The sequence below is a fragment of the Lasioglossum baleicum genome, unplaced genomic scaffold (assembly GCF_051020765.1).
Source record: "Lasioglossum baleicum unplaced genomic scaffold, iyLasBale1 scaffold0021, whole genome shotgun sequence".
Classification (NCBI taxonomy): Eukaryota; Metazoa; Arthropoda; class Insecta; order Hymenoptera; family Halictidae; genus Lasioglossum; species Lasioglossum baleicum.
In genome coordinates, this window is record NW_027469081.1 from 3,378,610 (window position 1) to 3,392,278 (window position 13,669).

At 40.7% G+C, this 13,669-nt stretch overlaps 1 protein-coding gene across 2 annotated transcripts in view; it reads right to left on the minus strand.

Annotated features, from left to right (window-relative positions):
- Positions 1-13,669, minus strand: part of Qless (decaprenyl diphosphate synthase subunit 1 qless) — a 48,467-nt gene that overhangs the window by 9,868 nt on the left and 24,930 nt on the right. The window contains exons 2-4 of one of the 2 annotated variants that reach the window (XM_076444688.1): positions 7,714-7,857; positions 4,539-4,672; positions 50-191 (exon numbers count right to left, since the gene is read on the minus strand). In XM_076444688.1, coding sequence (XP_076300803.1) covers positions 50-191; positions 4,539-4,672; positions 7,714-7,857 — 420 coding nt within the window. The remainder of the gene's footprint in view (positions 1-49; positions 192-4,538; positions 4,673-7,713; positions 7,858-13,669) is intronic. The other variant, XM_076444689.1, reaches the window with a different exon arrangement.

A 13,669-nucleotide genomic window follows, 5' to 3' on the forward strand; every position in this document is an offset into this window, starting at 1 on the left:
CACAATCCATTCAAGTTCCGATTCGGACACGTGTGCATTTTTTCTTTACCTTTTTTTGGCTCCAGACAACGTTCACCGAAGGCCTGCCACGGCGGAAGTCTGGTTGGTCGATTACGTCGTCGTGTATTAACGAGGCGTTATGGATCATCTCGGAGATCATCGCCACCTGTCGTTGCGATTCCAAGAGATCACTGGAACAGAAGAATATTTCCCACGTGAAAAAAGATTATCGACTCCTCCGTGTAATCCGCGCAAACCCCCCGGGGCTAGAGCAAGGTGTGGACGCCGATTCGCAGCGAGAAGAGAAAGGAATGACGGTAAATAAAAGTCAACGCGTGATTTCGTGCCGCAACTAGCCTTCGCAGACTTGCATTTAGTGGTTCAACGCGTCCATTACTCTCCCGTTCTCAATTAATATAACCAGCAAAAAGTTGCAGCTATGATACGGGCCGACCAGTCGAACGATGACGCACATAAGCGACGCATAATGTCCAGGAGAATTCAACGACTTTGATTGAGATCTTGGGCTTCGGTAATAGCAGCTTAATTGCCCGCCACAGATCATTTTAACAACGTGCAAGGCCGGCTCCACGAACTAGCAAAAACACGCCGACCCCCTAATCAGTCGCGAATTTTTATCCTCTGCCTGGTTTATTCCAGGGCAATTACTGTGCCAAGGTTGACAATATTTTATTCCGTGATATTGAACTTTTTACTCAATGTGGTATTTCCAACGTTTCTTTGTCAGGATCCACAGCGGACTCTGATCATCAAATTAAAAATTATATCTCGGATTTGTGTGTTGAATTATTTTACACAGCCCGAAAAGATATGTCGACTACATTTTCCGGGATCCACGACAGACACGATTATAAAATTAAATATGAATTACAAGAATATGAATCTCACAACTTATAGCTTGAATTATTTTACACAGCCCGAAAAAGATATGTCGACAACATTTTCCGGGATCCAAGACAGACACGATTATAAAATTAAATATGAATTTCACAACTTGTATCTTGAATTATTTTACACAGGCCGAAAAGAATATATCGACAACATTTTCCGGGATCCAAAACAGACACGATTATAAAATTAAATATGAATTACAAGAACAAGAATTTTACAACTTGTATCTTGAATTATTTTACACAGCCAGAAAAAAATATATCGACAACATTTTCCGCGATCCACAACAGACACGTTTATAAAATTAAATATGAATTACAAGAATATGAATCTCACAACTTATAGCTTGAATTATTTTACACAGCCCGAAAAAAATATGTCGACAACATTTTCCGGGATCCAAGACAGACACGATTATAAAATTAAATATGAATTACAAGAACAAGAATTTTACAACTTGTATCTTGAATTATTTTACACAGCCCGAAAAGATTATATCGACTACATTTTCCGGAATCCACAGCAGACACGATTATAAAATTAAATACGAATTACAAGAACATGAATTTCGCAACTTGTATGTTGAATTATTTTACACTGTCCGAAAGAAATATATCGACAACATTTTCCGGGATCCACAACAGACACGATTATAAAATTAAATACGAATTACAAGAACATGAATTTCGCAACTTGTACCTTAAATTATTTTACACAGCCCGAAAAAAATATATCGACTACATTTTCCGGAATCCACAGCAGACACGATTATAAAATTAAATACGAATTACAAGAACATGAATTTCGCAACTTGTATGTTGAATTATTTTACACTGCCCGAAAGAAATATATCGACAACATTTTCCGGGATCCACAAGACACGATTATAAAATTAAATATGAATTGCAAGAACGTGAATTTCACAACTTGTATGTTGAATTATTTTACACAGCCAGAAAAAAATATATCGACAACATTTTCCGGGATCTAAAACAGACACGATTATAAAATTAAATATGAATTGCAAGAACGTGAATTTCACAACTTGTATGTTGAATTATTTTACACAGCCCGAAAAAAATATATCGACTACATTTTCCGGAATCCACAGCAGACACGATTATAAAATTAAAATTCGAATTACAAAAACATGAATTTCACAACTTGTACCTTAAATTATTTTACACAGCCCGAAAAAAATATATCGACAACATTTTCCGGGATCCACAGCAGACACGATTATAAAATTAAATACGAATTACAAGAACATGAATTTCGCAACTTGTATGTTGAATTATTTTACACTGTCCGAAAGAAATATATCGACAACATTCTTCAGGATCCGTCCAATTTTGCTCAGCAAAAAACCGTGGAAAGGATCTAAAAAAACCGTTGGTGTGTTCGCCTCAAATATTTGAGACTGGACAGACGTAATTGAACGTTTGCACGGCCATGTTTCCTTGTTAATTAGAGAAACTCCACGCTATACTTTTTATGGCCAGCCAGCACAAGAAGATTGGCGAAGAGATTGAATGAGTTATGCCGAGTTTCTGGCTCGAGTGTTTGCTCTTCGCGGTGTACTATGATGTGTGACCAAAGCTGGGATCGAGAAGTTGATCGTGGAATTTGGCACCTCGCATAATCGTCGACAGAAAAATCGACACGGGAAGATCCATGGCTGCCCTGGTAACACGGTGTCGTAGTTACATACTACTATTTACAATTCGCCAGGCATATGCGATAACGTACTCTACACTAGTTCTCATTCACGGAACATCTCATTCATATTCATCGGCCTTCGAATTCGCCTACGATCGACAGGTAATTGCTTTCAAAGCGATTTATGAATTTGAAACAGACCGCCGCTACTCGCATTCTTTCGGGGCTTTCTAAACGTTGCCGTGCTGCTTTATTCAACTCTCGGACGATTTTGCGTATTCCGAAAATTGCCATTGCATTATTTTATGCAGAATAGAAATTGCCAGGAGGTACACAGACATTCATTTCTCTCCTTCATAATTTCATCGAGGTGCATACTCGTGTTTGTCATAAATGCATTAAAGTCCGCAATCTAATTTTTCAGTCGACTTTTTAAGCTGTTTGATATTTAAAGACTCTGTCCGCAGAAAAATTAAATTTTTTTCGAAGTGACGTGTACTCGGTGATTTTTGAAGTTTCTGTAGAGATAAACAATTTAATGATTTCGGCGTCACAGGTTCGATCAAATGTTACTCACTAAGCAATTTTCCAATTTAAATTGTTCTCGACGTTTCGATCGATATGTGAACCGTTTTCAAGAGAAATTTTGCGTCTGTAAAATACTGTAAGCTATAGTAATTGTTCAACAAAACCGGGTAATACCAATAAAACTTTGACATACTTGCTAAGTGTAAACGAATTTTATAAATTCAATGATGGAACTTTTGAGAAAACTAATTAACACCACGCCGGTTTGAATTTATATAATTCGTTTACGCTTAGCAAGTACGTCAAAGTTTTATTGGTATTACCCAGTTTTCTTGAACAATTACTATAGCTTACAGTATTTTACAGACGCAAAATTTCTCTTGAAAATGGCCTACATTTCGATCGAAACGTCGAGAACATTTTAAATTGCAAAATTGCTTAGTGAGTAACCTGTGGCGCCGAAATCATTAAATTGTTTATTTGCACTATCTACGGTCGACATAAAGGAAAATTCATTCTCTAGAGAAATTGAATTTTTTGCAAACATGTGCGTGCTCATTAATATTTGAACATTCTATTTGAAGAAAAGTGAATATCAACGACCGCATGCTCAGCGATGGAACGAGTTTGTATCAGTATTAATTATCCAAGGCTGCTCACAAAACGTTTTTTAAATAATGTGCATCGCAATTAATGTTTGTATGGTAATTTGAAAATAGAAACGTCAATGACAAGCTGATTTCCTCTGTATGTAGATATTTCGTGGAAATTCAAACTAAAAATTGAAAATTCGTACGATTAAGTGCACCGGCTCTGATTACAACGAAAATAGAAATCCAAAGGAAAAGTATTCGGTGGGCCATTGGTGACCCACTAGGTCACGGCTGCGCATCCGCAGAGAATACCTAAACGTTTCGCGATACTATAATTCATCCCAGTGAAAGTACGAGTCTAGAGAAAACGCTTCTTCGTGGGTCACCGGTGACCCACGTGGCGTGGAGCATGTTACGAAAGATATTTATGTTACTTCACGCGATCGGCTATATCCCCGACTCGTCCTTCAAAACTTCCGAGGAAATTTATGGCTGTTTAGAACGACCGTACAGTGAAACGCGCGTTCATGTTCACTAACTCGATCTCTCGACGAAAACAATCGATACTGAAAGAAACCTTTGCAAATAATTGTTTAACATTGCCGTTAAAAGGGAACAATTATTTACCAGAAAAAATGTAGATTTCGGAAATACATCGAAGACATATCTTGCATCTTGCTTTTATACAGATAGAAATTACTATTTTTCTAAAATGTCAAGCATGTCTTTGAACTCTATGTTGCGCACGTGAAAACGTTGTTGCAGAAACCCCCGAAATGCATCGACGAGTAAAAGAAAAGTTTATCTGAAGCGAACTTGAAATCTCTCGAACCTCTCACAACTCACTTTCTTTCCTTGTGGTAATTGATAGCCCGTGCCATGAGAGTTGCCACCATCGGCCGCAACGCCTTTCCCTTACCGTCGAAGTAGTATGTCGCTATAGTTTGCAGCTCCTTCTGCGTTGTGTTCCTGATGAGTACCTGAAACAATGGCAAACGTAACCTTGACTTCGAACGCAGAAACGTAACTCTCATTGTTACTAGGAAAACCGCGACTTGCGCGTCTTCCACCCGCGTTAGAATTGTTACGGTGTAACCCGTGAACCTAATGTTACACGTCGCTTGCTATAGCAGCTAACAATATTTATATCTAACAGCGAACCAATTAAAAAGTGAGTCGAAGTGACACGAATGTACTGCAAATTGTTCTCGCGGTTGAAAAAGTACCGTTCGAGCAAACCGGCACGATATTATTTCAATTCAATGCAGGCGTTACATATATTATTCTAAACCAATTTATTACTGGCGCGTGCATAGGCGACGGCCTAGCCATAAGACGATGATTATGATTCGCATACGTGACGAACGAACGGACGATGGATTGCAAGCACGGTAGAAAAAGAGCAGAAGGATCGCTTTGAATTCCAGACATGACACAAGCTGAAAGTCCGTCCTGGAATTTGGCCAAAGTCGAAAGGAACGCTCGTTAGCAGCTCGCGCGGCGAGCTTACGTCACAGTGGCTTTCCGTATTGTCTCCGGCCACCTGATCGGAAGTTACCGATGCACTTCACTTCACTCGGCCGGACTTTCTTCTAATTGTAAAACGCTGCTTCATCCGAGGTAATTGGGAATTGAATTATTCAATTTTCCGGAGATCTCCCGGAATTTCATTGTTCTTTCAAAATTCTGCCACGAGGTAACAGTGCCGTGGAGCTATTTCTGTCTACAAGACGACAGAGATCGGATTGATTGGATTTGAATATTCATATCGACTTCAGCTAATCGAACTTGAAATTTAATGATATTCCATTTCATTGAATATCTGGCTAATGTCCACAGATTTCAGTATGTTGTAATTGTACGGACAGGCGTCTAGCCATGACGTAATATTCCGTCCATAAAAGAAAAGGAAAACGAGATAAAGACCATCGGACTTGTCGTTTTTAAGTATGAAATATCAATTCTCTCGTTCGAACGCGCCAAAAGAATCCGACTTTTCGATTCGCTCTACTTTCCATCGGTTAATACGCAGAGATAAAAACTGAAAAGTGGACGACGAATGTCTCCAGCGAAAGAAAGTTCGGTTGTGTAGGTCTGGTGTAATGAATTGACTTGGAAGAGGAGTGCCAGAGGAGGGACAGCGACGAAAAAACATAAATCTTTATAATCCTTGGTCATTTTGTTGGTAGTTCCTGAGGCTCCACGGTTATTTGCATGCATATACATACATATGTATGTCTCAATTGTGAAATTGTCGCCGGGGCGTTGAATTTACACACAAATTAGTTAATCAATAAATGGCACCTTCGGTCACATCTAATTTCACACAGCACAGCAATTAAAGTGTCGAGGGTGGTTTGATCCCCTAAGCTCGCGCTGCTGCCCTTGTAAAATTGTTACCATGAATGGTCCAACAGTTCGCGAAGATGATTCGTTGAACGGTTGAACGAAGCAGGGTTACATGCAAGGCTGATGATCTGTCGCGCATCCCCGCCACGTAATTGCGTGACGGCTGGCGGTGTTATCGCGTTCCATGGTGCAACGAGAAAAGTGCTTTCTAAACGCGCTCGCACGCGCATACGCAAATACAATGGCAGCAGCTGGTGGGTTCGGACGCGAGTAAAAGTTCTAGATACTCTTGGCCATATAATGCAGACCGTGAAGCCAGCCAGCGGTTGCTTTCGCTAGCCGAGCGCGAAGCGCCTCGAGCATAGGCGCCCTGTCGTGAAAACGGCATTCCTTACTATAAATATTTATAATTACGCGTCGCTGGCCTGATCGTCTTGCTGTCGCGTCGCCTAGAAACTAGCCAGAAAAAGAGAGTGAGAGAGACAGAAAAAGGAGAGAATTCAGGCGACCGAGAGTCTCGCATCGTCGTTGTCGTTCTTGTGCAATGACGAAACCAACCGACGATGATGCAAATCGATGAGCCCGTTCCTGACACACTGGCCGTCCGAGGACAGTCTTTCCCTTCCGGATCTGGTCCACCTCTTCCTGTTGAAAACCCCCGGCCGGAAGTACTTGTCGATTCCGCAAGGTTTTCGCCGAAAATGGCAGCAGGAAGTCGGTTCGATGAGCTGCCGACTTGCGATTTCGACTGATTGCTTTTTTTTAGGCGATGAATCAATTTTTTCGGACCTTGAACACTCCTCCGACATACTGGATGCTGCGCAGCTGTTTAACTGTTACCGTTTTTCTACCTTGCTAATTGGCAATGTGGTGGATTCGTTTTTTCTCGAATTCGTGCGAGCGATGCTGTACAGCGAGTTGTTTCCGCAGTTCCCTTCGCAATTTTTTAGCAACTCTGTTCGAGCACGTACGCGCCATTTTTCATAACTCATCGACAGTCTCCGTTAGAAATGATTAGTTCCTGCAAGTAGCTGTGCAGAATCGAATCTTCCTCATTGTTCAACTTTGCAGCAGAACCGCCACTTCTGACATTGAGAGATAGCGACGTAACTGTGAATGGGCATGCTTCGATCATGTATCTACAATGTATAATACCAAGGAAAATTGTTGCTCAAGGCGGCAACGTGACTCAGATTTGCAATTTCTAATAAATAGTAGACAGGTTTCGAGGAACCTTGTAGTTACGAGGATCAACATCTCAATCGACCACCGCTATTGATCGCTGTCGACGATAGCAATCATTAATTTGCAACATTATCGTTGATATTCTGGAGAAGTCCTCTGTATTGAAGATTCTCCAGACAAACTGAACGGTACTTTCCGATATATCTGTCACTGTGAAGTTTTCCGTGCAATAAGTTTCCTAACAGTTCCTGGTACGAGCAGATAAAAGACACGCAACACCACTATTTACTGGGCTCAAGCTTCCTCATTTTTTCGCGCGACCAAACTGGTCCTTACGCGGAAAGATACGCATTGCATTGTAGAAAGTGATTTATGTATACAACATTGTAGAAACACACTATGTTTCGCATTAATGTAACAAAGGTAATAAACTTTTCTACGTTTTCGACGATTATTTCATCGCGAAGATGCTCCCGGTTGTACTGACCTCGCGTATATTGTCGTACACATCTTTAAGGTCGTCCTCCAGAAGCCGGTAAGGATCGACTTGGTAATCGTGCATGGATCCGGGTAGCTGTGTTTGCATGGAACTCATCATCCTTGTCCTGTAGTCTCGCGTGCTCGTTCTACTCTGCAAGAAACAACACGGATTCATTATTAATCGAGGCAGAAACTTCGAGTTCTATTTAAATATAGGCGACACTTTCCGACTTTTATTCCAACTTTTCTTCCCACAGAAAGATTTTTTACATTTCAATAATTGCACAATGGAAGTCGAATTATAAATACATTATTATCGATTTAATCGTTAACGCAATTCACTAGAATATGTAATTTTCTGTAATAAAATGGCCCGGACTATAACACTGTCTTTCCAGCGAACCAAGACTAAGCTGTTTATGATTGCGCCCCGATTGGCCAATATCCAGGCGTGCATTGGAAACACTATGTGTAACAATTGCATGGAACGCACTCGCAATATTCGAGCCGAAGAAACGAACAGTTCAATGTATTAACAATTACAACAGAAAATGCGCATGATCTCTGCGTGAATCCACGGAGTCCGGGAATCCCGAGAGTATTTCGTCATTAGTACGGTGGGAAATGTGAATAATCAGGGAAACAGTAATCAAAACACGTAAAATATTCTATTTCTGGAAATAGCTATTTAATGGAACGCTCGATCAGTGTCGATCGTAAACATAACTGAAATGCTGCGATTTTTACTCGGAGAATCGATTTTTCGGTTCCACGTGGTTCGTCACGTTCGCTTACATTAAAATTCTTTCGCAACGATTGCAGAATCGCGCGCGTTACGACATTAAGCATATTTTTACCTTCCAGATGTTTAACCGCGCTCGTTACAATCTGGACAAACATTCACGCATAACTGAAATACTTTTCTAGTTTCGCGTCGTCAATAATGGAGAAAGGATATATCGTACACTGATCCGCGAAGGATCTCTTATTTACTCGTACTCGTAAATATGAAACGATTGCTCGGTTCGGAATCGTGCGAGAAATGAAGTGCCTCGAGCGAGACAGCCAGCGGAATATTAATTTTATAAATGCGTTGCGTATGTCCAACAACCATCTCGTCCGACGATCACGCGCCCCTGCTACCAGCTCAGTCTGATCACACACGCGCCTCTACCACTTCGCATCTCGCGGCGCGTCCGATTCCTCGCTGATTTTACTACTTGCTGGAAATCGCTGAACCGCGACAATCATTCACGATACAGTGATCTCGTGATTTCTATGTGTCATCGAAATCGTCTGTATCAATTGCAAGGCACACAGTAGCTACATTTATTTCTTCGCCCAACAATTTTATAGAGTTGCAACGGTAAAATGGTATTTTAAAATCCTGTTTTGCATTGCTCTAATCATTTTATTCATACACGTATAAAATCTTCAAGGTATTTTAAAATCCTGTTGCTCTAATCATTTTATTCGTACACGTATAAAACCTTCAATCCTGAAATGTTATATGATAATAATAAATTAAAACTCTTACGAGTATAGATTCAGAGTGCTCAAGTGCTCAATTTTATGCGATTGTATTTTCTCTACAATTCTAAATATTCGAAATATCTCTTCACAACGTGCGTTGAACTGATTGCTCGAACATCTCGGAAAAGTTCAAATCGTATAGTCGAATATTTACAAAGTTATGTAGTTGGCTATAGTTGGTATCTTTGAGGAGAGCGTGCGCGATGAGTATCGCCCGGCGATTTTCTTTCGGATAAGCGTGCAGTTCGGCCGGAATGTCTGATCGGTTCGTGGACAGTTCTTTTGCAAAATCAATCATTCCCGGGACTGTTTACGTTTGGTGGGCACGTAATGGCTCTCGCCGCGGACGGTACGAGGAGCGTGTCTCTTTTTTTTCCGAGTTGTCGGCGAGACTACGACAGTGCCAAGACGGCATTCTTTCCCTTGTAGTGCATCGATGCCTACTTTCGTCATCGAAACTTGATTCTGATTCTCGGCGATTTCTTAGCATTCACCGCGGGATGAGACGCGACGCGACGCTCGCCGGTTGTCCATCGAGTGTGTGAGATCAGACGGCGGCGCGCGGCGGATTGGGCATGTCAGGATGCAGTAAATGGCACCCAACAGAGGCAACGTTTCACAAGTTCGCTCGCCTCTTTGCCGGCGGTTTAATTGAGGTCACGACAGGCAAATAATACTGTGTGTCGAGCCAGCAACCAGCCTGGACGCTTAGATCGACACATCGGTAACTGCGCATCGGACAACCACGATTGACAACTTAATACGAAAATAAATATTTACCGGGATAAGTAGCTACCCGCCTGGCCAGGTACCCCGCGAGCCGTGATCGGCTTCTAAATATCCTCGAGGCTGTAAGACTTTGCCTCATTCCTTCCCGCGAGCTCTAGCTGAATTAATGATACATCTCTGCTAGACGGGCGCCATTTTTGACATCGTACTATTTCCTCGTAGCTTCGAGCATAAAGCGATCGACGACTCGAAAATATGAATTCGTCTCATCGTACTTTATTTTTCTTTCAGTCAGTAGTCACGTTTTCCAGGTGACTTAGTAGTCCGAGGTTAATGGATTTCTCGCGGGCGTTTTTTACTCCCGAGTATCGTCTTGTAGCTTCAAGAATGATTCATAAAAGTTGTCTGCATCGATCGCAATAAATCGATACTGAATTCGATGTTATTTCTTCCCTTAATGAGTTTCATAGAGGAGAAATCATGTAGCAACAATTTCATCTACTCAATTTTTCTATGAGTGCATAAAGATCCCCAATTTATTCATGACACTCCTGGTCCGATTAATGGTTCCAACCACAATGATTCAAAACTGAATCGAATCGTTCACGTTTTCCAGTTCCATTAATGGCACGAGGTCAACAGTTCACTCTGCTACAATTTTTTACATCATGTATTTATAGTTCCATCGATCGCATGTATTAAAAACTCGATGAAATTAATTACAGATTCAGTTGCAGCTTAATTCGTCTAGTAACATAATCGTATAAACTGGAACAACAAACGACATGTTTATAAGTCATAAATAAACATACTCGATAAGAATGGCTAAATTGGCCACACGAACCTCGGAATTAAAAAACATAAGTCCCAATTAGCTTTACAGTCCCGTTCCAACTTCCCAGACGGACATAGTCTCACGTAACGATCACAATAAAATAAAACGTGATAAACTCCGTGATCTACTTATTATATATTTCTATCGACTGATCTCAGGTCCTCGCACTCTATTTTCCGCTAACCTCGCGTGGACGTCTAATTATGTACAGAATTTTTTGTGGTATAATAAGTAGACTGCGGATCTTTATGCATTTATAGCAAAATTGAGTAGATGAAATGCAAAATTGTTGGGAAATTTTCAAAATTGAAGATGTCAATATACATATACCTATGATTTCTTCTCTATTAAAATCATTTAGTTTCTATTTCTTGCGATCGATGCAGACAATATTTATTTTGTACTGGAGGGGAGTTGTTGCTCGCTCGCTTCGCGATTAGGGAATATCGTATGCTCATTGATCGCTTGGTTCCTTGTTATAGCAGAGTAATGTTGCAAAATAAAAATGTTGTAATGTCGATAATGCAAACAGACGTGGATAATGTAAATTTCTATGGAAATATTGATTAAAAGCTGCGACGTTCTATGGAAATATTGATTAAAAGCTACGACGTTCGTTTTTTTTTTGTTGTATTGAAATATGATTCTAAAAGCACTTTTAGTTTTTCCCGAATTCTCCATTTTTCCGTGATACTTTTCCAATTTTTCTTATCCTATAACCTAGTTCGGACTAATACGAACATTTTAAAAAAAGAATTAGCCAAATCGGTCCAGCCGTTCTCAAGTTATGAGCTTACCCACGAACAGCATTTGATTTTTATTTATATAGATGAAGATCCGCAGTCTAATAATACGAATGTTAGAGTTCGTTTTGCTCGGTACATACAGAGACAGGTGTATAGGGTGATCGAGTTTACTTTGCCGATCGTTTTGTTAACACGCCGGTTTGTTGAACGCTGGCCTTGAGTAACGGAACGATATGGGAGAGGTAAAAGTGGGGTAGTGAACTTGCTAGTTGCCACTAAACTAGTTATCCAAGAATGTAATAAGCGGCCACCTCGCCGTGGAAATCACATGACACGCATGGACACACATCGAACACGGTCATTGCTCAATGTTGCATGTCCTCCTATAAACATACTAACGGTTTCAATTTTAGGTTGACCTCACGCCGAGCACGATATCCGCCAACCGGAAAACACGTCGGTCACAAATCCCGTTTTCCGTCTCACGGGCACGAAACCTGCTGCTGGCCTGCAAGTTCTTCCATCGTCGTTTGAAGGTCGTTCGTATGCACGCTCACATTGCACCACAAAACATTTGGCATAATCGCCAAACACATTCATTTCCAAGTGGCACCGCGCTCATCTCGCTGTCGAAACCTTCTCAGACATTTCCATCGAGCCTGACCCTGACGAGCAATCTTTTGCATTTTAATTGTAGAAATCTGGAAAATGACCGATTCCAACAACACTATCGCTGATAAACTTGTTGAATGAATATTTGTAATGATGCACCATCAACAAAAGAGTTGGAATAATATTTATTGGCGTATACAGAGTTCTAAGAAAACGAAGAAAAATACTAAACTGTGTTACATTTAATGTTTTCTCTACTGCAGTAATTTTGATATCATTCGTAGGAATGTGTACATCATTTCTTCTTTATCTTTACGACATTTCCAAAGTATACTCCCGTACAACACGATAAAAACATTGTTTAATAAAAAGTGTATATTATGTCTCGTTCGTGAAATGAAATGTCCGCAGAAATATTTTGTTCGGGAAAAATCTCCTCAGCTCAGGAGAGTTAGCCGCCGTCGAAGTTTGGGGGATGTGTGTGAAATTTTGAATTTACAATGTAAATTTCACATGCTATATTGAAATGAGACATTACCATCGAAATTCGCGATCGCAGTGGCCCGAGCCATGCTTTCACCGAGAAGCGAACTGTGTATTCCGTCGAATTAAGTTTCTCGAGTCGCCCGAGGAGCTCGTTTCTATGACAAGCAAACGACTCGAATGGAATGTCGTTAACGAAATCACACGCAGAATGGAATCCTCTATCCGAGGTGGTTCGATAACATCGTCTGGCAAAGCTAGTATGATCTCCATAATTATAATACTAAACATCGTTGTTATCTTGCTAGACGATCTTTCAAACGATTTCCCATGGGACGTAACGCTTTGATTCTAGCTGCTGACGATTTATATTTTTGGGAAAGTGTTGGCACATCCAGGGGAAAAGTTGATCAGGGGTGGTGACACGATTACGAAGTCCTCGTCGAGCAAGATGTCACGTGCGTAACGGTTCACTCACTCAGTTCTGGATCCGGTGGTAATGAACTCCTCTCTCTCTCTCTCTCTCTCTCTTCGACAACCAGACTTTCTTAAATTCTTTTCGCCGAATTCTTGTCATTCCTCGATGCCGAACTTTTATGCAAAGTAAATCTATTCTAGGCGTACTCGTCTAGCCGTGGCAGGAGCAGAGGAATTTCAACCAAGTTACGTATGATTACAAGAATCTGGGAATCGATTAGAATTCTCGGATCCTGATTCGCGGTCCTTTTACACTTTTTGGTCACGTGGAATTATAATGAGTGAGTCAGAACGGCGAATTATACCCTCCCGACCGTGTTAAACCCGAGATTTAATCGTTCTGTGGGTGAAAAAAGTTTTAAAACTGTCTTATATGTTTCTTCGTGTACATTTTATTTGTAATTTCAATGTTCGACCCTGTAAGAATCAGCGATTTAATCAGTCTTAATCTAAATTAATGCACATAGACATGCTCGACCATTGCCATAAATGTTCACAGTGTTCAAAAAGCAAAACTCGCGGTTTACTCAGGTTCTTCCACGTACGCG